Source organism: Vanessa atalanta, chromosome 13, assembly GCF_905147765.1.
Source record: "Vanessa atalanta chromosome 13, ilVanAtal1.2, whole genome shotgun sequence".
Classification (NCBI taxonomy): domain Eukaryota; kingdom Metazoa; phylum Arthropoda; class Insecta; order Lepidoptera; family Nymphalidae; genus Vanessa; species Vanessa atalanta.
In genome coordinates, this window is record NC_061883.1 from 5,484,668 (window position 1) to 5,509,656 (window position 24,989).

General features: G+C 32.4%; 3 protein-coding genes across 7 annotated transcripts; 1 reads left to right on the forward strand and 2 right to left on the reverse strand.

Annotated features, from left to right (window-relative positions):
• Positions 1-1,157: 1,157 nt before the first annotated feature.
• On the reverse strand, positions 1,158-7,000 carry LOC125068027 (general transcription factor IIH subunit 2). Its single transcript, XM_047676986.1, has 9 exons — positions 6,720-7,000; positions 6,379-6,580; positions 5,652-5,791; positions 5,359-5,521; positions 4,254-4,352; positions 3,249-3,409; positions 2,300-2,437; positions 1,851-1,959; positions 1,158-1,404 (listed from the first exon to the last, which is right to left on the reverse strand). Exons 1-9 carry the CDS (start codon positions 6,779-6,781, stop codon positions 1,273-1,275), a joined length of 1,206 nt encoding a protein of 401 aa, XP_047532942.1. The 5' UTR covers positions 6,782-7,000; the 3' UTR covers positions 1,158-1,272.
• Positions 7,001-9,543: 2,543 nt separating this feature from the next.
• On the reverse strand, positions 9,544-11,395 carry LOC125068165 (SUMO-conjugating enzyme UBC9-A). Its single transcript, XM_047677205.1, has 5 exons — positions 11,301-11,395; positions 11,152-11,220; positions 10,996-11,079; positions 10,406-10,668; positions 9,544-9,760 (listed from the first exon to the last, which is right to left on the reverse strand). The coding sequence occupies exons 2-5, from the start codon at positions 11,215-11,217 to the stop codon at positions 9,694-9,696; spliced, it is 480 nt and encodes a 159-aa protein (XP_047533161.1). The 5' UTR covers positions 11,218-11,220; positions 11,301-11,395; the 3' UTR covers positions 9,544-9,693.
• Positions 11,396-14,690: 3,295 nt separating this feature from the next.
• Positions 14,691-24,989, forward strand: LOC125068239. Of its 5 annotated transcripts, none has more exons than XM_047677319.1 (22): positions 14,691-14,713; positions 16,862-16,964; positions 17,048-17,181; positions 17,602-17,796; positions 17,959-18,051; positions 18,321-18,431; positions 18,649-18,842; positions 18,959-19,097; positions 19,642-19,724; positions 20,050-20,189; positions 20,743-20,889; positions 21,032-21,150; positions 21,657-21,710; positions 21,831-21,986; positions 22,320-22,451; positions 22,672-22,893; positions 23,167-23,256; positions 23,350-23,490; positions 23,866-24,000; positions 24,085-24,192; positions 24,327-24,483; positions 24,760-24,989. In XM_047677319.1, exons 2-22 carry the CDS (start codon positions 16,874-16,876, stop codon positions 24,867-24,869), a joined length of 2,751 nt encoding a protein of 916 aa, XP_047533275.1. In that variant the 5' UTR covers positions 14,691-14,713; positions 16,862-16,873; the 3' UTR covers positions 24,870-24,989. The 5 variants fall into 5 exon arrangements, with proteins under 5 accessions (XP_047533275.1, XP_047533272.1, XP_047533276.1 ...); XM_047677316.1 differs by lacking the exon at positions 14,691-14,713 and adding an exon at positions 16,378-16,478; XM_047677320.1 differs by lacking the exon at positions 14,691-14,713 and adding an exon at positions 16,378-16,478 and having other exon boundaries at positions 19,672-19,724.

Here is a 24,989-nt window from a genome sequence, read left to right on the forward strand (position 1 = left end):
TTTGGTTTAGGTGAGTCATAAAAAGGCATTGTTATTTAAAAACGTACTCTATTTACATAATTTAATAATTATTTATGTTTGGCAAATGATTAATTTGTATTTTCTTGTAAACATATTATTTCACGAAAATTACATGCATCACAGATATATTGATAGTATACTATTGCGCTTACTCTTTACTAGATTAACCTAAGAATAAGCGGTACAACCGATATACCGACAAAGATTAACGAATATATTTAAAAATTTAAACCAATAAGAGAAAAGATAAATAATAAACTGTGCTAGAAACGTGTCAGATAAAAACATGTATTGAGAAGTATTAGACTATACCCAATAGACCGTTCGGTCACTAACAAACGGCTACGCGTTCCACGCAGGGAGTGCGACGGAGCGGACAAAATCTTCCGCCAATTGACGGAATAGATATTTTTTTATCAAATAAAAGCGACCCGCCCCGGCTTCGCACGGGTGTAATGCTGATACTGAATATACTACAGTATGTCTTTATATACAACGTTCACAGTTTTTCCGTCATTCGACAATAGTAACCGCTATGTCCCTGCGTTTTGTCTGTAATCTTCGAAAATATTCATTTAAATTACATGCTATTATGGGCCATATTGATCTATCATATCACATGTATTTTGAGGTACTTAATTGGATAAGGATTGTGCTGGATTGCTTAAAATCGCTTCGAAAATAAGCCTTTATATATATTTCTCGTAAAAAGTAAATGATAAAAAATGAATTATTCCTATAACTATACTATATATATATATATATATATATACCATCGCGGAGTTTTTTAAAGACTTTTTTAAGGTGTATTATGCTGTAGTTTTATTTTTACATTATTTTGATCTATCTCGTAGGGTTCAGCCAGCGTTTGCAAAAATGTGTTTATCGATATCGATACGACATCACTTTAGAAACCTCTAAAATGATCAGTGTTTCTCAACTTTACTTTGCATGTATCATACAAATAAACCTTCCTCTTGAATCAATCTACACATTTAAAAAAACCGCATCAAAATACGTTGCGTAATTTTAAATATCAAAGCACACACACAGGGACAGACAGACAGCGGTAAACGACTTTGTTTTATACCATGTAATGCTATCGGAAAGAAAGGTTAAGAAATAAAAAACCAAAATTGCTTGATGACATTAATTTCAAATTATTATCACTTATATTTGAAATTTCCTATCGAACAGGGCGTACCATAAAAACTTTAGGAGTTCATGATCGAATTCGAAGTCGGCCTGCGGTCAGTCGGCGCTGGGCAGGCGCTGGTAGAGGTGCGGGCGCGACGCGCAGCCCGCGCACACGTGCAGCGAGCTGGACACCACGTGCTCGCACTGCCAGCAGTAGTGCTCGAGGCAGCGCGCGCAGCGGAACAGCTGCGGCAGGTCATTGTCAGAGGCGCATTGACATTATGTCGTAGTGTTAATCCGCCGGCATATAACGGTAATTATTATATCTGTATCGGATCTGTCAGGAACGCATTCTCAAAGCGGCAGAATATAATAAGTTATTTTTAGGAATAAGTTTAATTAGTTATAAAGTAGTTAGTATTTATTTTGGGGGAAATCTAAATATCCTTGATTAGTTTAGTCACGATCGATTAGTGTATATAATATTTGAAAGCATGCAAGAAGGCTATGTTTGTAATGCATTAGTTTCCGGTAACACTTACATACATATTCATAATATGTTACGAGATCTATAGAACTCATTGTGATAATAATACAGATACGTATAATTTAAAATCCCATGACCTCCAGCAGAAACAGCTAGACTAACGAGACAATTTATGTCTAAATATTGTACACTTTTATTTACTAACCTGTTTGTCGAGATCTGTAAAAGATCTTAAGCATGAGAAGCAGAACTGTGCTTGTCCTTCGTTTTTTATCTCTTCATACGGCTCTACAGGAAACAAGTGATGATACGATCTGTAAATACAATAAATAGTTATTCGATATATTTTTGCTTCTAGATATTCGTTACACTAAATTTTTAGGATTAAGCTCAACAGACAATTGCGGAAAATTAGAAAGAGAGAATACCCCTTGGCTTAGACACTTTTCCGCGACCGTATGGGTCTGATTGCCTTAAACCTTTCGGAAATAACAAAATATGTTGAATCTGTGACGGAGCAACGTTACGTTAAATTTCAAATAACTCTTACTCCCCGCGTCTTTCGTTGCGAGGAATACGAATCGAGAAACGAGGGTCGACAGCCAGCCTGTGAACACGTCGGTGAGTTGGCCGTGCGGTCGGAGTGCGGATCACCTGGCGAGATGCGGCGCGGAGGCGAGCGTGAGGCCGCACGTGCGACACTGCGCCGGCAGCGCGCAGTACTTGCTGCGGCACTGCGGACACACGTGGCCCTCGCCGCCCTCGCCCTCGCCGTCGCCCTCCTCCAGGTGGCTGGCGCAGCACACGATTTCACATTATACATAAGCAGCCTATCGCTTTTTACTGTCGCATTAATGAGACATTGTATGGTATAGTTTATAGTGACGGATGATTGAGACAATCGATCTGTCGCCCATTTCATTTCATAGTCTATGCACGCGACTAGGGAGCGAGACGGATCCGGCATGTAAGACAATCCTAAGAATTTATTTGGCTAAAGAAGGTCACGTGCATGGAACAAGGTGCGCACAAGGGCAATTTTCTTTGGGAGCTCGTTGAGCGGAACGGACATTGATAGTGTTGGAAATTCGAAAAGTAAGTGTCTGCTTCTTCATTTTATTATGGACTAGATGTTGACCGCGGTTTTGCTCGCATGGAAGTTGAATATATTTACAGATAAACCTAAAATATTACGATGATATTACGATGACCTCTTCGTATACCACGTGATGGACCATTTGGTGTGTATTTCATAACAATATCAGTCAATATCAATATCCAGAAACGCTTAAATACGTATCTATTCATTTGTAATGTATCCCAAAGGTAAAGGTTCATGTTTAAAAAAATGACGGACTTCCATACAAACTTTCAATACCTATTTCACCCCCTTAGGTGCAGAATTTCCAAAATCCTTAGTGGCTGCCTACTCACTAAAACGATTTTACTCACCAAATTTTCTTTGCTCTAACTTTGATAGTTTACGTTTGGCGATAATGAATCAGTCAATCAGGACGTGTTATTTTATAAGTATATATTATGTGTACATGTATTTGTGTAATTTGAATTACTATAAAATGTTTCATCTAGTCAAACAACTTACCACATGCATACAGTAATTGGAGGATCAGCATCAGGCTGAGCTACTGGTGGTGTGTACGGGAAACCCATCTTTACAAGTCCAGCATCTAAGGCCCGAGCTCTTGCAGGAGGTGAGGTCTGCTCTAGCAAGAGAGACCTGTAGTGCACGTCATCTAACACCACCTGCACAACATTGTTTACTGTATACAACATATAGATTTTTTTGTCATATAGGAATTATAAATTAAGGTTGACTAGTTCTTTAGAGCCGAGATTGCTTAACTGAGATTGAGTAACTATTACATTTAGATCTTGATAAAGGATTGGAGGGTTAAAGCCAACCTTTTACGGAAGATCGAATTAGCCATGAATATTTCAACTATCCAGGGTCAAGTTGCTACAAGCCCTCTCCTTAATAAAAGAGGAAATATATTATGATAAATACTAGTGACTCGTATCGGCTTTGCGCGGGTGCAAAGCTGATACTAAATATACTACAGAATGTCTTACACCGCTTACAGTTTTTCAATCATTAGACAACACAAATCGCTATGTCCCTGCGTTTTAAATCTGTAATATATTCGATAATATTCATTTAAATTACACGCTGTAGAGGGCCATATTGATCTATATTAAATGCACAATATATTTGAGGCACTTAATTGGATAAGGATTAATGCTTCCTATCCCTAAGAGATAGACATAAACTATCGCGGAGTTTTTTGAAGACCTTTTTAAGGTGTACAAGAATACTGTAGTACATTATTGTAATCTACCTCGTAGAGTTAGCCAGTGTTTGCTATGTAAGCGTAAAAGTGTTTATTTACATTACTTTAGAAACCTCTAAAATTATCAGTATGTCTCTACTATATTGTGCATGTATTATACATATAAACCTTCCTCTTGAATCAATCTATCTATTAAAAAAACTACATCAAATTCTGTTGTTTAATTTTAGCGATCTACGCATACACAGGAGCAAACAGCGGTAAGCGACTTTGTTTTATAGTATGGAAAGTTTACATACCCCATATTCTCCACCAGTATCTTGACACAATTTTTTACAAATTCTTATTTCTGCTGCCAACCCAATGACAGAACACCGTATTCCGTCAGTTTTGAGAGTCTAAAAACATAACTTACTAATATTAGTAAAATCAATAAAAGTAATACTAAATATAGTAATACTATATATATAGTGTAAACTCCATGTAATGTCACTCGATTTAACGACGAACTCCCTAAAGCTTCGAAATGTCTTTCATACAATGATACTCTTTATAGGGTTACACTCAATCTCAATAACGACAATTAAATAATAACAAGTTCTATTTTAGTTGCCAAAATTAGTAAAAACTGCACAGATGTGTACGTTCTTTTGTCGCTTTATTATCCTAGCCCTTGATAAACTATGGGCATCATAGTTATATATTTATATATATATTTAGTATACAAATTGTGATTGCTTGCACGCATAAAGAAGCTCCGGAAGCACCGATATGAGTAAAAAAATACAACAAAATTACTGGTGCAAAAGACGTCAGACGAAAATAACAGACTATAAATAAGAATTGTTTTACTTAATTACAAACAATAGTCTGTTTTTTTTTTTCAAATACATTTTTTTCATCTCTCCATTTAATGCCAACTCTCTAAACCATCAAAATACACACAGTCCCTTGAGTGTCGCTATATAGATTTTACACTGTAGATAACATTCATATTTACATGACTAGGAATTTCTATGAATTTGACTGCATGGTCAAATTTTCATCAAATGGTAGTAACAGTCAGTGAAGTTTGGGGCTTATTCCCCCACGCAGCTCCAATGCAGGTTGGTGGATACACATGTGGCAGAATGTCATTGAAATTAGACACATGCTTCTTTCCTCACTACGTTTCCTTCACCGCCAAGCATGAGATGAATGACTGCATGGATCAGGATTGCTTATGTCTTATGTCAATTGAGAAATAGAATCATTTTGTGGAAATTGTATAAAAGTATTATATAATTGTACTAATTAAGCTTTAAAGTAATTAAAAACAATAATTTGAACAAACAAAACACTCTTTTATAATTCAGGCACAACATTTGTATGAATAAAATTTACTTCATATATTTATATTTATACCTGTATAGTACCACTTATGTCGCCGGGATCACATGTTGTCAAAGAACCAAATAACACAAGAAGTTCTCTAGATGCATGGCCGGGAAGAGGTCTTAATGTCCTACCAGCAACTTCCAGAGTATTTTGTAATGATGGCTCACCTGTTAAAGCTAAATTAGATAACCTACAAGTTGATTTAAAGAATGAATAATCAATCATTATAACAAAAAAAAGACTCAGTGTATATCAATGCGAGATTTATTTTTAAATGATTTAAGATTTTGTATTATAGTACAAACTGTGTTCATACATACCCTTGAACAGCTTTAATGTGTTTTCTAACATTTCCCGATAATTCTGTTATTTTTTCAGCCCTTTTGTTTTTCAATGCTATAATACCAAGTTGACTTAATGGATTCTGATCAAAGAATTCTTCTACAAAATTTTCTAACAACTGAAATATTATATAAATATTGTATAATACAAGTTTAGATGGGTACAATTGTAGTTTAACATAATAAAGTATGTATACATTTTTCAACTTTTAAATTTAATAAAATCTCTTACATATTATACCAGTAATGTATCAGGGATGCATCGATACACTTTTTTGCCGATACGATACCGATACAATTATTGAATTTAAATAAAGGTAAAATAAATGTAAGTAGACATGTTGATTACTTGTTTTTTATTTAAAAATTATATTAAAATAAAACGTTATAGACTTGGAATGTGAATATTGGTAATTAAGCTCAGTAATTAAGATTCATTAAGAGCTAGTAACTAAAAAAAGATTAATCAAATTTTTGTTTTAAAATACAAAGTATTATCTCGTTTGCAACGAAAATGACAAAACAAGAGGCGCGTTTACATTACTTTTTTAAAACATGTAATTTGAACAGAATCGTTGTAAAAATGTCGCCGATACCTATATGTCGGAAAACCTGCTGTATCGCCGATATATCGGTATCGGTATCGGATGCATCCCTAGAATGTATAAAACAAATATTATTTTTAGAATATAAAAAATTAACTTACTTTAAGAGTACACAAAAATCTAGTAGGTTTTAGATCCTGTGAATTCATTGCCTCTGAACAATCAATTGCTACAAGTAAATGGCGCATCATGCCAAGTCTAACAGGACCGCGACGTGGAGTCGCTGCTTTTCGAGCCGCTTTTTGTGCGAACTCCGCCACCAAACCCTCGACCAAACCGTCTTCATCTTCTTTAATAGCCTCCCTAAATTTAAAAAGAACATACTTAAAAATGAACTATTTTTAGACCTTTAACATGTTTAGTCGAGTTATCAGCTAAATATAAATAAAACAACAGTATTAAAAATAGTTCTCCATTTAATGAGAACAAATGTAAATCTTACCAAGTTTTTTCATAGCCTGTTTCCCATCGATATTCTTTTGGGTCTTGTTCATCATCTGCCATGGTATTTATTTTATTCAAATAAGATATTTAAAAAGAATGAGCCTTAATGAAAACACCGGGTGTTGATTAACTTGTTATAATGAGTTGTAATATATAAGCAGCAATTTTTTTAATATATTGATATTAAATTAAATTTAAATTTTTGCTATTTATATTAAATTACATACACACATAAAAAACATTTTGAGATAAAACGAAAATTGTTACTATTACTAACTACTAATTGTTGTTTGACATTGACAAGAGACAAGAAAAAACTAGTTATCCTTTTGTCAAATTTGTTAGAAACACATTTCTGATTGTCGTCAACCGATAAAATAAAGACGTTAACTCTGATCTTAGTTTTGTTGTCACTGCTTGCATAAGTAAGTAATAATAGATTTTCACTTCAATGAACATATAATAAATGATACAGAACTAAAATGTAGAGAGAGGAGACGGAGTTTCATTAAAAATTTTTTATATTTTGAGGGTTGTACTTGTGATACAGCTGTGTTGCAGAGCTATCGATAGTTTGACTATCGACAGTGTTGTTGCTACGATTTTTGAAGCGGGCAACATTAAAAGAAGAAAACATTTTCGAGAAAGTTAAGCTCAATTCTGGATACACTGGATTCTGGAACCGGAAACGTTGTTATAACATTATCTTACATTACTGCTTTACTTAACCAATAAAGAAAAACGTTATTAAGGGGGCGTTCAAGTATTACGTAACGCAATTTGGGGGGGAGGGGGTGTCTCGAAAAACGTTACGATGCGTTATGGGGGCGGGAGGGGGTCTTTCTTACAACACGTTACGTAACATTGTTTGTTTTTTTAATAAAAAATTAGGGAATCAAAACTCCCAAATTGGCAACCCATTATCCAGCAGAACTAAATTTGGCGTGGTATAGTGTTCACGTTTGCGTTCACGTGAATCCTGCTGTTCACCACTGGGAAGTGCATTGAAATCTGTGTTTGCGGATACTTTCATGCCGCCACCATGCCCAATACTTCAAATGCCATGCAAGCTCGTAGTACCCAGTTTGCTAGACAAAGGAACATCCAAGTTTCGGCCACCTGTGAGGTTGTTCTTTGATCTATCACCTCCTCTAGAAGGTTTTGTCCATCTGTACAATCCGACCTAAAGATAAAAGTATGTCCAGCCTGTGGGATCTATATCACATCTCACAAGAGTCTTCAAATGGACTGTCGTTACGTGCATCAAACTCAAACCTCAGATCTCAGACGAAAACGATTATGTATAAAGCCAAAAATTTATAAAAAATAAACAAAATACACAGGTGTAGTGGAATAAAACTATACCAAAGATAATAATTATAACATAACTTTTTGCGACTTAAGGGTAAAAATGGTCACTTGAGTGTTACGTAACGTTTAGAGAGGGGGGGGGGGGAGGGAAAGAAAAACCTTACGGTGCGTTAAAATGGCAAAAAGAGGGGGGGGGGATTTGGTCAAAAATTGCGTTACGTAATACTTGAACGCTCCTTATTTAATTTCGAGAGTGCAAGTTACCTACAACTCATATAAATACGCCGTACAAATAACTATCAGAAATGAATTAACAAATAACTTTATTTTACAATAGTTGACCTCGAAAACTATTCAAGATATCGATAGTACTATTGATAGCTCTCCGTGACCAATACTATTGATTCGGCGGTACTATCGACAGTATCGCTAGTATTATTAGCTCTCTGTAAGCAATATTTGAATACTATTGGTAATAGCGATACTATTGATACTATCGATGGTATTGCAAAAACCATTACTTTTAACCTTAACTATCGATACCATCGATATCCAATTATTTTTGCTCATGGGCAGTTATCGATACTATCGCTAAAACCTTAATTATCGATAGACTATCGATCGATATGCAACACTTATCTGCAGGCTACAGCCTACAAGTACAAAGTACTATTTTAGTATATGTTCGATGAATCGAAACACATAAAAGATCGTATGTAGAACCAGAACAATAAACATATTTGTTTTAGATGTGGTGAAAACGGTTACCCGTCAACATCAAATCGATATCAAATCATCTGATATTCCGATCTCATCAGATTTTAGATGTGTTTCGATACGTCAAACTTATGCCTACTATTTTATCCTCAGTGCCAAGAGTATTTAATCATTACGTTCTACTGAACCTGAGTCTCTAAATGTCATTCGAATGCTAAAAAATATTATTATCCTACATATTTTACATATTATAAATCAACTGACAAGTGCTGGTTTCATCAAATACACTAGGATAAATATAAATTGTATAACAAAAAATCTAGCACAACAAAGTTATTAATCTACGAATATAGATATCAATAAAAGTCTTAATCAATTTATTCATTGTTTATTAAATCTAACGTAAAGATACAAAAATAGTTTAAAATTATAATGTAGATTCTTTTGCAAGAGATGATACATACATATTACAAGTTTACAAAGTAAACTGCATAAGAATTTTAATGATTTACAGCAATGTTAACACCAGCATACATGCTTACAATTTACTTATTGAATAATGTTCATAGTATGTCAGAGTTCAAATGATATTTCCCTGAATAAATAAAAACACTTAAAAATTACTAATAATGCTAGAATGTTTTCAGCGAGCAGTACTTACAAATGGTTTTCAAAACATTTACATAAATGTTTTTTATTTTATATATTTATTACATATTGTTAAAATATTTACTGAATACTTTGATATAACAGTAATTACTTTAACACTACTTATAACTAATTTCCTCCAAAAACCAGCTTTGTAGCAGACAATTGAATTTTTTATTCTTGTATATAATTAAACTTGCCAATGAGACTGCATTTCTATGATATACAGGAATGTTACTAGGTTCCTGCTACCTAGATGGTCTCTCCAAACCACTGCTGTAAGGAATGTGTTTTCTTCACTCCGTAGCAGCCATAGCGCGGGCCTGTGCTCTAACTCTCTTGTCATACTCTAGTCGATTTTGACTATAAATAAAGAAAATTATGATTATTTTAAAAAATTGTTTTCAATAAACCAACGTTTATATCACTACAATAAACTTATGTCTATATAACTCATGTTTCTAAACACAATTATTATAAATTAAAAAATGCAAGGTAGTCTACTACGGAGAAAATCAGAGCATAATTTATTATGACTTTGATCTAATTTACTCTATAATTAGTAAAAATCTTAAATATTCTGTAATATAATAATAAATATATGTATAATCATGATTAATAAATTTAAAAAATACATGTTTATTTAATGACAGCAAAGCTGTAATCAGAACTTTGGAAGTGATATCATAGTTGATATTAGTAGTATAGTTTAATAGTTTTGTTTGCTTTATTTGGAGTCGCTCAAGTCACAAGTGATAATATAGTAAAATTTACAAATCTGCAATCACTGTGCTAAATATGTAGCAGATGTTTAGGATTAGGTGTAGTATATAAAAAAAATAATTATAAAACTGTATCTAAAAATGCTTTGCTTATTTTTTAAATATAATATTTCTAGCTTGGGATAAAAAAAAAATAAACTGAATTGATTCCAATTGATGGATTAATTTTAAGACAGGACATATATATTAAGTTTTTCTAAATTATAAAATATTTATAAATACAAACCAATAGATTGTGTAAGCTTCTGCCTGAGCGGGGTCCTTTACATTGGGTTCATTAAGCAGATCTTGAATTCCAAGAAGGATTTGTTTTATTGTTATTGCTGGACGCCAATCCTTTTCTTCATCAAGAAGTGACAAACAAACTGTGCCTGAAGGGTACACATTGGGATGAAACAGTGGTGGTTCAAATTTGCATTTTGGTGGACTTGATGGATAATCATCTTTAAAAATCATACGCAATTTATACAATCCACCTTCCCATGGTGTCTGCAAAGCAAAAGTAATGAATAAATTATATTATGAAACATATTCATATTAAAAGTAACATATTATACACAATTATTACTACATGTTAAACTGTACAATGTAAAAATACATAAACAATAACCAGTAAAATATATTAATTTTATTTGGAAATATATAAATTGAATAACATTACATAGAAATTTATTGCTCTATATTATACTATATCTAATAGATAACTTTGTATAAGAATAAACATATCTAGAAACCTTAAAAAAGGCACTTCTTAAAGTTCACAGATAAATAAATTAAATTAAAAAAACATTGTCTAGAAATCTTTAACATACTAACCCCTTTTTTACCAGGAATTGCACATTCCCAAGTCATAAGATTTAAAGAACCATCAGGATTTTTCATCGGTCTCGCAACGAAGCCCTAAAACAACAATAAATCTATTAAAAATGAGAAGTCAAACGTAAGTAATAATCAGCAAAGGACATGACTTACAAAGGGATGGTCCTTGCGCCAAGCTTTTCTCTCTTCGGCTAAACGTGCGCTGGCTATGCCCGACATTATCTGTAAAAACGATATATTATAGAATAAAATTTTATACAAAATATATTTTACGATATAACAATTTCATATTATACACGTACAAATTCTAGGAAACAAATATGAAAAATAAATTATACAGCGCGAATAAAAGCGTCCCACGATGCGTCAAGTACTACTCCACAGATAAAAAATATTTATTTAGCAAAAGAAATAAGAAAAGCTAACATCAGAATCAGTGACAATGAATCAAAATCAATGAAGAAATTGAATCTACTTTTAAATGTAAAATAATGTATAAACTAATTTAGGACTATTTTAAGCGAAAATCCTACTTGTTAAAAATCAATCAAAGAAATGCTTTCTTCTTAAAAAAATAGATTGGTGCTTAATCCCCCACGCGACTACACGCTGGGCAAGGTCCCTTTTGTTTCTTCACTGAACCACTTCGCCTATACAAAATTTTACGATGCTTAAAGTCATTTTATATAAAAATGCAAAAGAAATGCAGGAAACATTGCTGATATTATAAATTCGTGGCATTTTGTTCAAAATACATGTCATTTTTATAGTCTTCGCATCTAGTCTACGCAATTTAACATATCTGTATAATATATTGTACATATACTTTTACATTATGACAAGACAGACTAACAGTAACAAAAGTGCAAATGCAAATAGTCATGTTAATTTTAAATATTATTTAGAAACGCCTCATAGACACTTTAGTTCAACTTTTTGTTAATTATTATAAATTTTATAAAACATTTTTTAAATAGCGATAAACAGGCCATTTCATTTCTAATGAATCAATCATTTCTATGTAATCCAAAAATATAATTAGCAATGCTAATCTGAAAGAAATATATTAATTGTAAAGGATACTTATATACTCACTTTATTTAAAGAAGACTCAATTTTATATTATATTTTTTCACAAATTAAATAACTACTACTGGTCCTTGCTTTTTGAACGTATTTAAGCCATATGACTTCATTGGACTATACTTGGATTGGTAGTAAATTTCTACTTAAATAAAATATAAAAAGTTAACATTCGATTAATTTATAGGGACGTTTAATTTCTATTTTTTATAAATATATTTATGTGAAAGCAGAATATGTAATAGTATGTGTTATAAATTTCAGTAAATATGGATTAATGATCGTGTAGGTATCTGTAGAATATGTAGAAAAAAACACTTAATCTATTTATTATCTATATATCTATTTATTCATGGAAATTATATAATGTTGTTTAAGAATTAAATTTCCAACATCATTAATTTTAAACACAACAATACATATCAATTATTTATATCCGAGATTCGTAATTTGAAAACAGTATATTATATGTCTTTATATAGTTGAAAGTAATCGATTGTAATTTTACAAGTAATATTGTAGATATTATATTTTGATCAACATGGATAATGCAGGTACAGAATTTTCAATAAATATAAATTACGGTTGATAATTTGTAATTATTATGATTTACATATACTTATTACGATACAAATAGGTACCTTAATATTCATCCACGAAATTTATTTTAACCCTACAATGCATGATTTTTTTCAATCGTGTCAAAAAAATATATTTGTTTCTATATGTCTAGATATGATAAATAATAATAATAACAATTAAAATTCATTGATTTCGTAGATATTTATTTTTTCAATTCTGTTCAATATGTGTACAGTACGCATAAACACTCATATTTGGCTCTTAATTAGGGAGAATGAACATAATCATATAATATTTCGTTTTACATTAAGAATAGTCAACTTGTGAATGAAATTTCTTAAAACAATTTTTGTCTTTGTATTGTTGTTTTGTAAAATAATTTATACGCTTGGTATCTCAGAATAGTTCGTGCTAGGCGAACTACTATATTTCCACTTGAGCCCAAGTCAGGCTCATTAGTATGTCTCAAGTCAGAATTATTTTCCATTCCAGAGTGTATCTCGAAGTCGTATGCCATGCCTCTATCGTCACATAGCACGAGGAGCTTGTAACCCCATTTGTGCGGTTTATTGAGAAGATTGACGTAGGAAATTTGCAGTTTTCGTTATGCACAACAGTTCGTCTAGTTATAATGTCTATATGCCAGAAAATACCGAAGAGGGCTTCGGTATATTCTGGCATTTTTTTAAAGTTTCGATTATTGGTCTTATTTTGTGGAGACGATCATGTCCTGGATGACCTGATAGTACTTGCAAGAAGTTGTCATTAAAGTGTAAGAATCGTCTTATCTTCTCAAAATGATTCACGGTCATAGCCTCACTTACTATACCTAACTCAGATTCCCAGTACATCCTTATATTAGATAATTACATTAGTTACATTATTCGAAATTCGATTTCTTATAACTGGCATAGTGAAAGAACTTCTACTTTGGCGTGATGACGTTCTTGGCCCTGAAATGCTGGTTTGAGGATTTGTTAATTCTCTATTCACATTTTTGACGAGGGTAGTACCACAATTAGTAGAAGAACATTTTCTTCTACTAATTGTGCATATCTGGTAGACTTAATATCATTTTCAGAGTCACTATCTCCATTCATTTGGTTCAAGCTTTCTCTGATTATCGCCACGTCATCATCACTTTCCACATTCGAAAAGTCTTGTTCGTCTTCACTACCTGACAACATATCTAAGTAATGCACAATCAACTCGATAAATAATACCTTACGTGCCCATAATCTGTAATAAAATCCAACCGACACAAAATGTTAGAAGTGAACTAATGCATGGTGTACCATATCTGGAACATTTAACTAAGTTGAGGTTTTAGAACATAAAACAGTAATATTTAAAAAAAATACTAACCTTCCTTTCATATACACTATTTCCAATGTAAATATATTTTTTTCTGCTTCTAAATATTCAAAAAACTATATTTTTTTTATATTTATTTTTACGTAACCCGCTAGTTCTCGTTGATCTTCAAATTTTGTACGAATCGCAATATCAATCGATAGCTAATACCATTTGGTGACACTTGCCATTACTAAAGGTTGACATAATATGACGCTAGGCGTCTTAAAATGAACAGTAGACTTAATTATTTTGATCATACCACATATGGTACAGTATGTAATGTCAGGTTAAGCAAAAATGTAATCAATCTTTTACAATTTACATAATAACGTGATTATTGTAATTGCTTTATTAGGATTATTTTCTTTTGTATGCCAGCATTACCAGTAATTACCACCTCATTAAAATATGATTTTGACTGTAAAGATCGTATAGAAGTATGAAATATATTTAAAAAAAAAACAAGAATAGGTATGATAAATCACATGCCTTTTTTTTAGGTTTCCTAATGATCCTAGCGTCAAAGAAATATGGATTGATGCAACGGGTATGATTAACTGGATGTCATCTAAATTAAGCACTATTTGTTCTGAACATTTTTTAGAAGACGATTTTCTCATATCTAATAACAGGATATAGATACACAAAAGCTACAGCGTTTCCATCTATAAAAATCGTTAAGTTTTATAATCAAGTAAGTATTTTATTTATTACTTAAAAATAAGGATTGAAAGTACGTAATGTCATACGATATTAATCCGGTTGTATACAATTACGATTAGCAGAACAAAAGCAGCAAAATTTAGTGAATATATATACACTGAATAGAAAATTTAAATCAAGTTGTTTAAATTTGTAGTAATTTTTTGTTTAAATAATAATACTGTTTTTTCTATATAAGATTTTAAATTAACATAACATCTTATTTTTATTACTAACAGTATTTAAAACAGGATATTTACCATGTTTTTTATTTTTATTTGGTGGAGCTCGATATTTCGACATTATCTACGAATGTCTTGTTCACGAGAACGAAAAAACATAGTAAATATTCCGTTTTAAATTCTGTTTTTTCTGTTTCGTGCTCAAAACGGATTCAAAAAATTCCAAGCTGTTTTTTCTAAACCTTTTTCTTTACCCATTCGCGTAATTCTAAAAAAATAGGATTTAGAATTGTATGAAATATAATATTATTAATATAAACTCACAAAATACCACGATATTGTTTTTAGGCTATTCGTAGAATTTAAGAAAGCTAACAAGGAATATTATATGGTTGTGTTTTTCTTAGAATGAAAGGGGCCTTGGCGGTGAGTTTTATTTTAATATAAAAGGAACAGGATCCAACTCATATAGTCCCAACTTGCTCAGGAATAAATATATGTTTGTTGTACAAATAATTACCATAGATTAAGTTGAATGATAATGATTATCTGACGCGCATCAAAGATAACTGGTCGTTTTAGCTACCAAGAACATATTATTGTAAAATAATTATAAAACATAAATATCAATTGTTTATTTATTTTTTTCAAAATTATTGAAAGTAATAATGATAATAGTTTCACTTATTTGCGTAAAAGGAAATTCTGAAAATCGTATCGAATTTCACAATTACATACTTTCATCGTTCTAAAATAAAATAAAGGAAAAATTACTATATAAATTATTATATGGTACCCTAATTCATATACGGGTACGCCACGGCTTATGCCACGATAAACGATCCCGTGGCGTACCTACACTTTATCGGAAAGAGTAGGTTTTTTAGTGGGTAGCAATCGTCCCCCACTTACGTATTTGATAATATATATATTAAAAAAGGTCTTCTTAGGGTTTTAAAAAATAAATGTTTTCATTTTCAGAATTTATAAATACAAATATTTAAAAAAATACATATCTTGTATTATGAAAACTTGTATCTTTACAATATTACTACCAAAACAATAGAATAATAATAATTATTATTTTATTATACAAAAACTGTTTCATAACTTTAATGAAACTGAATTGATACCTTTTATATCAATTTCAACATGTCTACAATGCTTTAACCAGTTACTTTTCAAAAATGATTAATCAATTACATAAAACATTATTAACACCTATTAAAAGTTAAATACGGATGATTTCGGTAAAATATGTCGGCATAATTATACCTTCGGCATATTTTGTCGTCAATATCGTGACAGTAAGTCTGTTACGTTATGCCAGACAAGTTATTTTTTTCTATTGGTCTATAATCAAATCTTGCTCATCTCCTATTGGTTGTATTTGAACATTTTGAAATCAAGAACAAGGAATGTCGGCCATTACTAGAGGCTAGTGTGGTATTGTCGGCATTCCTTTTTTTTCACCATATAGCATTTGATGCTTGCTTTAGTTGTTCCGTTTTGCGTTCGTTCTACGAGGGTAATTTATAGAATAAAAAAAATATTATTTTGACATTGTTTTGGTAGGTAAGTGAAAAAGTGGTTATCACAAGTGAATAAAATAAATATATTAAAGTTATGATATTTTTTTTAAAATAATCATCGTAATTCATTGCAATCGCAGCATAATGAGAACGATGAAAGTCAATAAGCGTCGATTTGTGTTATGTGTCACTGAAGCTTGTGTTTTAAATTCTTAATATTATAAGCGTTATTAATAAAAAATAAGCAATAATGTTTATGAAGAAGTTAATGACTAACTTATTATAGATTGAATTATTACGTGAAAAGTATTTAATTTGTGTTGGATGTGCCTAAAAAGTGAATATAGCATTTGGCGGGAACCTGTGTTTAATTTAGGTTATAAATAATAGATAGTTTAATTAAAATGATAATTGTATCACTCCTAGATTTCTTTTACAATGACGACTATGGAAGAAGGAGAATCTACTACGGAAGAAATACCGTCGGGAAATCCGGACGATTTAACAAAAAATCCTACAGCTCTAAAAGGTATATAATGTTATTAATCAAATTATTTTAGAATATACATCAGTTTTTCTTATTATTATTTAATTTTCTGTTCTATTACTCAGAGGCACATGAACAAATGGCTACCCTTGATGTTCTGGTATGTGGACAATGCCATTCAGCATTCCATTTTATTGAAGAGTTTAAGGATCACAAAAATACTAATAATTGCACTGGTAAATCGCCAGTACGAGATAGTGTAAGTGAAATTTTATAGTTTTCTTTCAATTCAGAATGATTAGATTAACTAATGTTAGCATTATCAAACTTGTAATACTAATGAGGAAAATTGAACAGCATATCAGTATAAACATTTTTATGTGTATATTTTAATTAAAACAATAATTTGATAATTTCAAATTTTTAACATATTTTCCAAGCTACTCTTAAATTAGCACTTGCTGGAAATTAGCGGGCAGCCTGCATAACATAACACTGAATACTATTGAAAAATCTCATCAGTTGTTAAAATTATTAATCTATTTATATTTTATATTTAATAAATATGAGCCTAGAAACCATGTGTCTAGGCTCATATTTATTGTATAGTCACCTGGCTTCTTTATATCCCTAATCATGATTTTAAAGAGAAATTCTTTTATTCAATTTTTACCTATAGAATGAAAGTAAATCACAAGTATGGGCTTTTCTGCTATGGAAGTGCTCATCAGTTCGAGATGGGTCTACTTCAAATGCTGACAACAGCTGGAAGTTGTATCAACAATGGTGCAGGATGCCAGAAGCTCAAAGGACGGCGTGGATAACAGCTGGATCAAATGTACAATCTCTATCTAAATTTGCGCATGCTAAAGTCGTAAGTATAGCAATTTAAAATATTATTAATACTGTTTGTATAATTGATGCCAAATAAAAAATTTAAATATTAATTAACAGAAAAGACATTTTATGCATCATTACAACTTTTTCTACACTATATAATCGCAATAAAATATGAATAGTTAATTTATTCTCATAGATGGAATTGAAGGCTGAAGATCAGTTAGTTCCTGTGCAGACAGCAGCTCCTGAAGTGAAAAAACGTGGTAGACCCAGGAAAATCGTCAAAGTGGTTTGTATTAATTTATACGCTGTACAATACACATATGAAAAATAAAATTAATGAAGAGAAATAAGAGATATGGTATAAGAACTGTATAGCACAAGAAACATTTTTAGTTATATCATAATTAATTAAAACTATTTTGAATATAACTCTATTAATGGATAAGTTGATTTTATTTTATTTCTCAATATTGGTATGGACATTGAAATAACTATTTGTTTTATAACAATTATATATTCAAGCTGTATCTATTTGATATGTCATAAAATTTTCAGGAGGATACCGAGGCTCAACCATCTGGAGAAGAGAGTGATGACGTTAAAGCAACTCCAGCCCAGAAAGCTCTCCTCAATAAGATGTCAATATCTAATGCTAATAGATCAAGGGTATGTTTATTTAATTAATTAATACATTTTTAAGTTCTTAAATTTGTTTAAAACTAAATTAACAATTATAATATAACTAGTACAAAACAAATTGTATGTATGAATGAGATCTGTAAAGTTAACAAAATTATCAATAGTCTATTAGCACAGCAATCTTGTTTTCCTAAAATTGTACAAAAGCCAATATATTATGTTAGATAATTATTCTTCTCGTCAGGAATTGTCGTCAGACTCGGTGCGCAACGCGCAGGAGCGCGTGCCGGCGGAGGAGCGAATCGCGCGGCGCTCGGAGCGCGAGGGCGGTGCGGGCGCGGAGGCGGGCGAGTACGTCGTCGAGAAGATACTCGCCAAGCGCTTCAACCCGCGCCGCAAGCACTACGAGTACCTGCTCAAGTGGGAGGGATACCCTCAGTGAGTGTGGTGATAAAAAATAAGCATGATCACCTTTTTTATTATTTTAACAGACTATCAAAGACCATAGTATTTTTTTTAATGATAATGAAACTCAAAGTTTCTTTTATTCTTAGTGAACAGAACACATGGGAGCCAGTAGAAAATATGGAAACCTGCAAGCATCTTCTGGAAGCATTTGAAAAACAACTAGCACGTCAAAAAGAATTAAAAGCATTACGAGCTCAGCAGCAACAGCAACAACATCCAGTACAGGTAAACTACTTCAATTAATTTGTTTTATAATATTAAGCTTTTGAGTATTAAGCCAACCAGCAGATTTACAGAACTTATCCTTTTGCAAAAAAGCGCAAGATTGTAACACCTATCCCTATTATAAAACTAATTATGTCGAGTTCAAAGTCAACCAAAAATCTATTCCCATTATAAACACTGTCGAAAATTTCCAATTCTAGTAAGCCTTTGTGAAAGAAATTAGTCCATGTCTTGTTTACTAAAAAACTGACTTCCATCATTAACATTACAAAAATAGGAGATCAAATAAATGTATAATGTATGTTAGATACTTCAGAAACAGCAATAGCTTATTCAATTGGCATTTTATATTTTAAAATATAATATTCATATATTTCTTTGAGGTATGGTGCATTGTAGTAAAAAACTTACAATATTTTTATTTAGCAACTAGTTTGTTATTCTTTTATCTAATATCTAAAGTTTAACTAATTAGTTTTTTTAGTTCATGATTTTTAAAAAATTGCTGTTTCTATGAGTAGTTACTAGGTCAATTGTTTATTAGGTTAAGCAGTTAAGCACTCCAATACCACAGGTTGTAAAGCAGATGGTGAAGAAATCAGACAGTCCAGTGTTGACACCAACTGGGTAAGCAGAAAAATTAAATAGTTACTTCTTTTAAATTTTTCAAAAAGAAAAAGGATATATATTTGTATTAGACAGCCCTTTTATTGAGGAAAGGGTAATTTGGCAAACTACTCTTATTTATCAAGGAAACCCACTTTGTTATGCTTTATGAACTCAATACGTGTATGCAACAGTTACATAAATAATCTATAACGCTATAATATTAACACTAGTCAAATGGGACTGTGCTGGATAACTGTATGCAGATGGTGCAGTAACTATCGCAGTGTCACTTGGCCTCCCGACCACGTGTCCAATTATAACGAGTGTCCGCGTTGGCTCGCAGACGCCTGCAGCGCTCGAGCAAGGCGCGCGCACTGGACCAGGTGAAGGCGTGGTGCGGCGCCGACGACGAGCCCGCCAGCAAGCGCATCAAGCGCGAGATGTCCAGCGACGACGATTACTCCGACAGCGATTCCGTCAGAGGTATGCGCTTCGACTTTTTTGTCTAATTAATTATTTAGGCGAATATTTTCTTGAATTTGAAACTATATTGAATTGTAACAAACCACATTGCTCTCGTCCATTTATGTGCCTCCATTGATAGTAATAGGAGTACAGTTACAATCCAAAACTAATTTAATTATTTCAATATAATAAATGAAAAACGATAAATTATATACCTACATAAGATTGTTAATGATGGACAAAAGAGAACTACAGTTTTATTTTATCAAACTATTATTTCGGTTTAGTTATTTAAAATTAAACTTCAAATAACACATACAGATACATAAACTTATATAATAATATTCAAGTTTTGAGTGTTGGTCAAAATATGCAAAAGGTAATTTTTTATTTTTTATTTTGTATACATAATAAGAATAGATATTTGTTAGCAGCTATCAAAACTGATGTAACATCTGAAGGTATGTGGACGATATATACACTCAAGAATATAGACAATGATTTAGAGATAGTAGAGATTAGAAAATTAGAGATTATACAAACACTATTTTCTTTTTTCTTTTGTTAACAGAAAAGAAAATATTAAATGGGCAGTCTTCCCCAAAATCAAATATAGACCCCGAACTAGTGAAATCTTTAGGTCTCGGAGGCAAGGGTATGCCTAACATCAAAGGTGTCATTAAAGTTGACCCTAAACACATGCCAAACCTTAGTACTGGTAAGTAATAGCTAAATTGTCAAAGACCACAGTAACAGCTCATCCCTTGTTTACTTTAATATAATGTTACACAAATTGAAGATACATTTTTTGCATTACTTAACTACAGTATTTTAAACATATATATTTTTTTATATTTAAGGTGTGTACATAATGTCCAAGAGTTCCGGTATAATGAAAATTAATTCTCCTGGCAAGTTAGGACCTGGCTTGAATATAGATCAAGAGGTGATCAGAAAACAGATCATGGCTGCCAAACAGGTAGTTAAACGTAAATCTAGTAATATTTTTAAATAATTCGCTTAAAATTTGGGCTACCATTACATCAATAGAATTTGTAACTGAATGGCTGCATTGCCATGCGATTCTTAGCATGTGGATCATAGAATTTTGTTTAAAATAGATTCCAATGGTTGAACATTGGAAGCATAAAGATTAAATCAATAACTACCTACCTTAACTCTATATGACATAATTGGTCAATTATCTAAATAATATATTGTGAATTCGAGAAAAATTCATGATTTTAAAGTCAGTGAAATTGTTATGCATATATGAATTCATTCAAATGGATATAAGTAGTTAAGTGGTATACAGTTGTACCTTATAAATTAAGATATTTTAATCATGATCAAATCACATGAAATATGTATGTAAATCTACAGTTTATTTATTTAATCCTTTTCATTTGATTTATAAAATATACAGGGCTTAATATTGAATATGTCACTTAAATACAGTTACATGTATCATTATTTTTTCTGTAGAAAAAAATGGAGGAAAAGAAGTCTTCACCAGCAAACACACCAGTATCATCACAGGTATCTACTTTATAACTTTAAATCCTTAACAACCCCTTAAAAGTAACATAACTGACCATACTTCTATCATACTTATTTTCACTCAAAAAGTGTTAAATATTTTCACACGATTCAAAACAGATAAAAAAGACATATGGTGCTGGAGGACAACAGGTGACAGAAAAGACTATTATAACTCCTTCCGGACAGAAGATTATCCAGCGTACAATACAGCGACCATACGGCGCATCAGAGGGAAAGTCGCCGGTCACAATCCTTAATAAGAAGCTTGCACAGGTAACATTTTCTTTAATAGTTTTATTTGGAATATACTATATAAAGAATAAAAATCTAAATAGAGAATTTAGCTTTATTATCAATCCATAGATGCTTATAAAGTAATAGACGGATTTCATTTTTCTCATAGATGTTATTTACTAGATGTTATAGTAGAAACTATAAGAGCTGAAACGCTAGAACTTGTGTTGGAATTATCTCCGAATCTCCTTATCAGCTTAGCAGGACTTTACTCAACATTAGACTGCTGTTCTTACGAAAGAGTTGGAGACATAATTTTTAAATAAATAAATAGTTCATATTATAGTCGTTGAAATGTTAATTTTATTTCAGGGTGACAGTCTGCTGCGCGGCTCCGGCGGGTCGACGCGAGGCCGCGGCCGCGGGCGCGGGTACTCGGTGTCCACGGCCGCCGGGAACATCGTGCGCATACGGGAAAAACCCATCACTATTGAGTTTGATAAGGTAAACCAGATATAACTAGGATGTATGTGATCGAAGTTAGTAAGGATTTATAATTTGTTGGTGGAATGATATTGCAGCAAAACCATTCAATATGTAGTTCATACATTAGCATCCTAATCAGTGAAATAAAAAATATATTAGAAGCATGTAGGAGTTATAATGTACAGAATTGGTAATATCATTGTTATAGCAGTTAAACAGTCATATTTTTTGCCTCTAGTGGGAAGCTTCGTCAGAGTCTTCCGACGGCATAGAGGATCCCTTCCCGCGTGATCTCGGCCCTCTTCCGTCGCCCAGTCCGGAAAGGGAGTTGTCCTTGTGCCCGGTAACCGGGCGGCGACTAGCGCGCGCCGAGGGAGAGCCTACACCGCCGCCCACGCCGCCACCACAGCCGCCGGCCACTCCGCCTCCGGAGACACACCACGCTACCATGCTTATGAAGGTATAGACATTAATGTAGTTTTTAGACCTTGATGGCGACATTCTATCCGAGTTTTGTGTTTATAAATCCATTAGTACAATCTATTAACCATATTCTTTTTAATATGATGGACATCCTTATTTTTATTAATTCAATTTCACATTTAGCATCCTCACATAATTGTTTTTTATGTCAAAATATTTGGACATTTTACATTTCTGATAAATAAAAATCGTGAGAACTTTAGTCACTATTTAAATGTTTTATTCCTAAAGAGTAAATTATGTTCAACAGGTTGAAATGTCACCAGGAGGCACAACAGGAATGTTAGTGCAGGGTGATGGAGCACAACCATCTTTACCAGTTTTAACCGATGAAGATGGCGTAAGTATAATTATGTAGAGCATATTTTTATTATAATGCTTTAAACATAAACCATATACTTGTATCAAATACTAAAATAAATCTCAATGACAGACGGAAGTAAAGGTGGAAGCCAGTGCAGTTAAGCAATTGTTAGAAGAAGGTGTCGGAGTGGACGATGGCGAAGAGGTGGGCTTGCTACACGCAGGACATCCACCCATCATGATAAGAGGAGAAGACGGCGTGTTGTATCAAGTTAGTAATAAAAATAATTATATTCTTTCGAAATAATTGTCACTTTGTTGAAGTTTTAATATCTTTAAAGGACTTGCATAAATACAGTTTTAGACTACAGTAATAAAACAAGGAGATAAAACGTAATATGAAATGGTTTTTAAAAGTAAGCAAGCCTCAAAAGTTATGATAGTTTTCACATTAATAATTTTATTTATTATTGATTTGCATTATGCAAATTGCTTGAAGGACATGAAAAATTCAAATTGATCACATATGAAAACATATATAATCTAAGTATAAATTATCATAAGTAAAGATTCAGATTATATGCAAGGGCAGGTATATTATGTGGCATATATGTTTGGAAATAAGTAACAAAATATGGTAAAACAGGTGGCAGGGGAAAATGAAGCTGGTCAGACACTGTTAGTGGCAGCGGAAGGCGTAGAAGGTTCCGTAGAGGGTGTTGAAGGGACCGTCGAAGGAGAAGGAGAGGGTGTGATGTATGTCACGAGAGAAGATGGACAGGTAACTTTAATAGGTTTTTCTAAATTCTTCAAAAATAAAGTTGAATTTTGATTTTATCGAAAAAAATAATAACGCAATTTACAGACCTTATTAGTAGCTGCTCAAGGAGTAGAAGGTTCTGTGCAAGGAGTAGAGGATGCAGTAGAAGGGGAAGGTGAAGGCGTAACTTATGTTACGAGGGAAGATGGACAGGTAATTATTTCGAAATGTCGTTTTAGTGTCTTATGACATATATCTGTAATGAATAGTTGGCACTAACAACCAAAGGTTTATTTTGACTTTGAAAAAAAAATAAAAGAGCTAAGTACAATGATTACGTACAACAGGACGTCCTGGCGATCGACCCGACGCAGCTCGCGCAACTGATGCCGGGCGGCGAGGCGGGCGCGCTGCAGCAGGTGGCCGTGCAGGTGGAGGGCGAGCCCGGAGAGGATGCCACGCAGGTCATCGCGCAGCTCGTGCAGGCGGACCTGCCCTCACCCGGTGAGCAACGATATACGATATAATTCATAATATTCAACCTTGTATATGATTCGTTTTTCCTGTTGATAAGTAGTCTTCTATTCTTCTATGTAATAGCATTATATTCTGTTTAAAAAATCTCACAATACATATTTACTATTTAAATGTATAAAAGTATTGCTACTTATATTTTTATAAAATGAATTAGTTCATATATTGGAAAGGTAATGTGTTATAGATGTGTACAAAAAAAACTTGTTACTCTTTAGCATTAATACATTTACTGCCAATTTTCAGGCGGTACGAGACGTGTAGTACTTTTACTACCAGATGGTAGTTTCACCATGACGGAACTGGACAAAGAACAATATGAATCAATAACAGAAGCAAGTAAACAACAGGAATGAGAATTACATGAAATGTAAATGTGACTGATTTGTTATATTTCTGAAGGACACTTTGAAATGAAAGAATGTAGAACCAATACACAAATAAGCTATTTACTAAGTTATTTAAGGAAAAAATTC

Bases quoted from the DNA above. Each gene is read 5' to 3' on its own strand.
- LOC125068027 (XM_047676986.1), bottom strand. From the start codon at position 6,781: ATGGCAGATGATGAACAAGACCCAAAAGAATATCGATGGGAAACAGGC. The intron at 5,792-6,378 runs GTAAGTTAATTT...ATAATATTTCAG, and splicing joins GATTTTTGTGTACTCTTAAA to TTGTTAGAAAATTTTGTAGA. The intron at 3,410-4,253 runs GTATGTAAACTT...AATGTTGTGCAG, and splicing joins ATACTGGTGGAGAATATGGG to GTGGTGTTAGATGACGTGCA.
- LOC125068165 (XM_047677205.1), bottom strand. From the start codon at position 11,217: ATGTCGGGCATAGCCAGCGCACGTTTAGCCGAAGAGAGAAAAGCTTGG. The intron at 11,080-11,151 runs GTAAGTCATGTC...TTGTTGTTTTAG, and splicing joins GGCGCAAGGACCATCCCTTT to GGCTTCGTTGCGAGACCGAT. The intron at 10,669-10,995 runs GTTAGTATGTTA...TTTGCTTTGCAG, and splicing joins CAATTCCTGGTAAAAAAGGG to ACACCATGGGAAGGTGGATT.
- LOC125068239 (XM_047677319.1), top strand. From the start codon at position 16,874: ATGACGACTATGGAAGAAGGAGAATCTACTACGGAAGAAATACCGTCG. The intron at 18,052-18,320 runs GTTTGTATTAAT...TAAAATTTTCAG, and splicing joins CCAGGAAAATCGTCAAAGTG to GAGGATACCGAGGCTCAACC. The intron at 18,843-18,958 runs GTGAGTGTGGTG...TTTTATTCTTAG, and splicing joins AAGTGGGAGGGATACCCTCA to TGAACAGAACACATGGGAGC.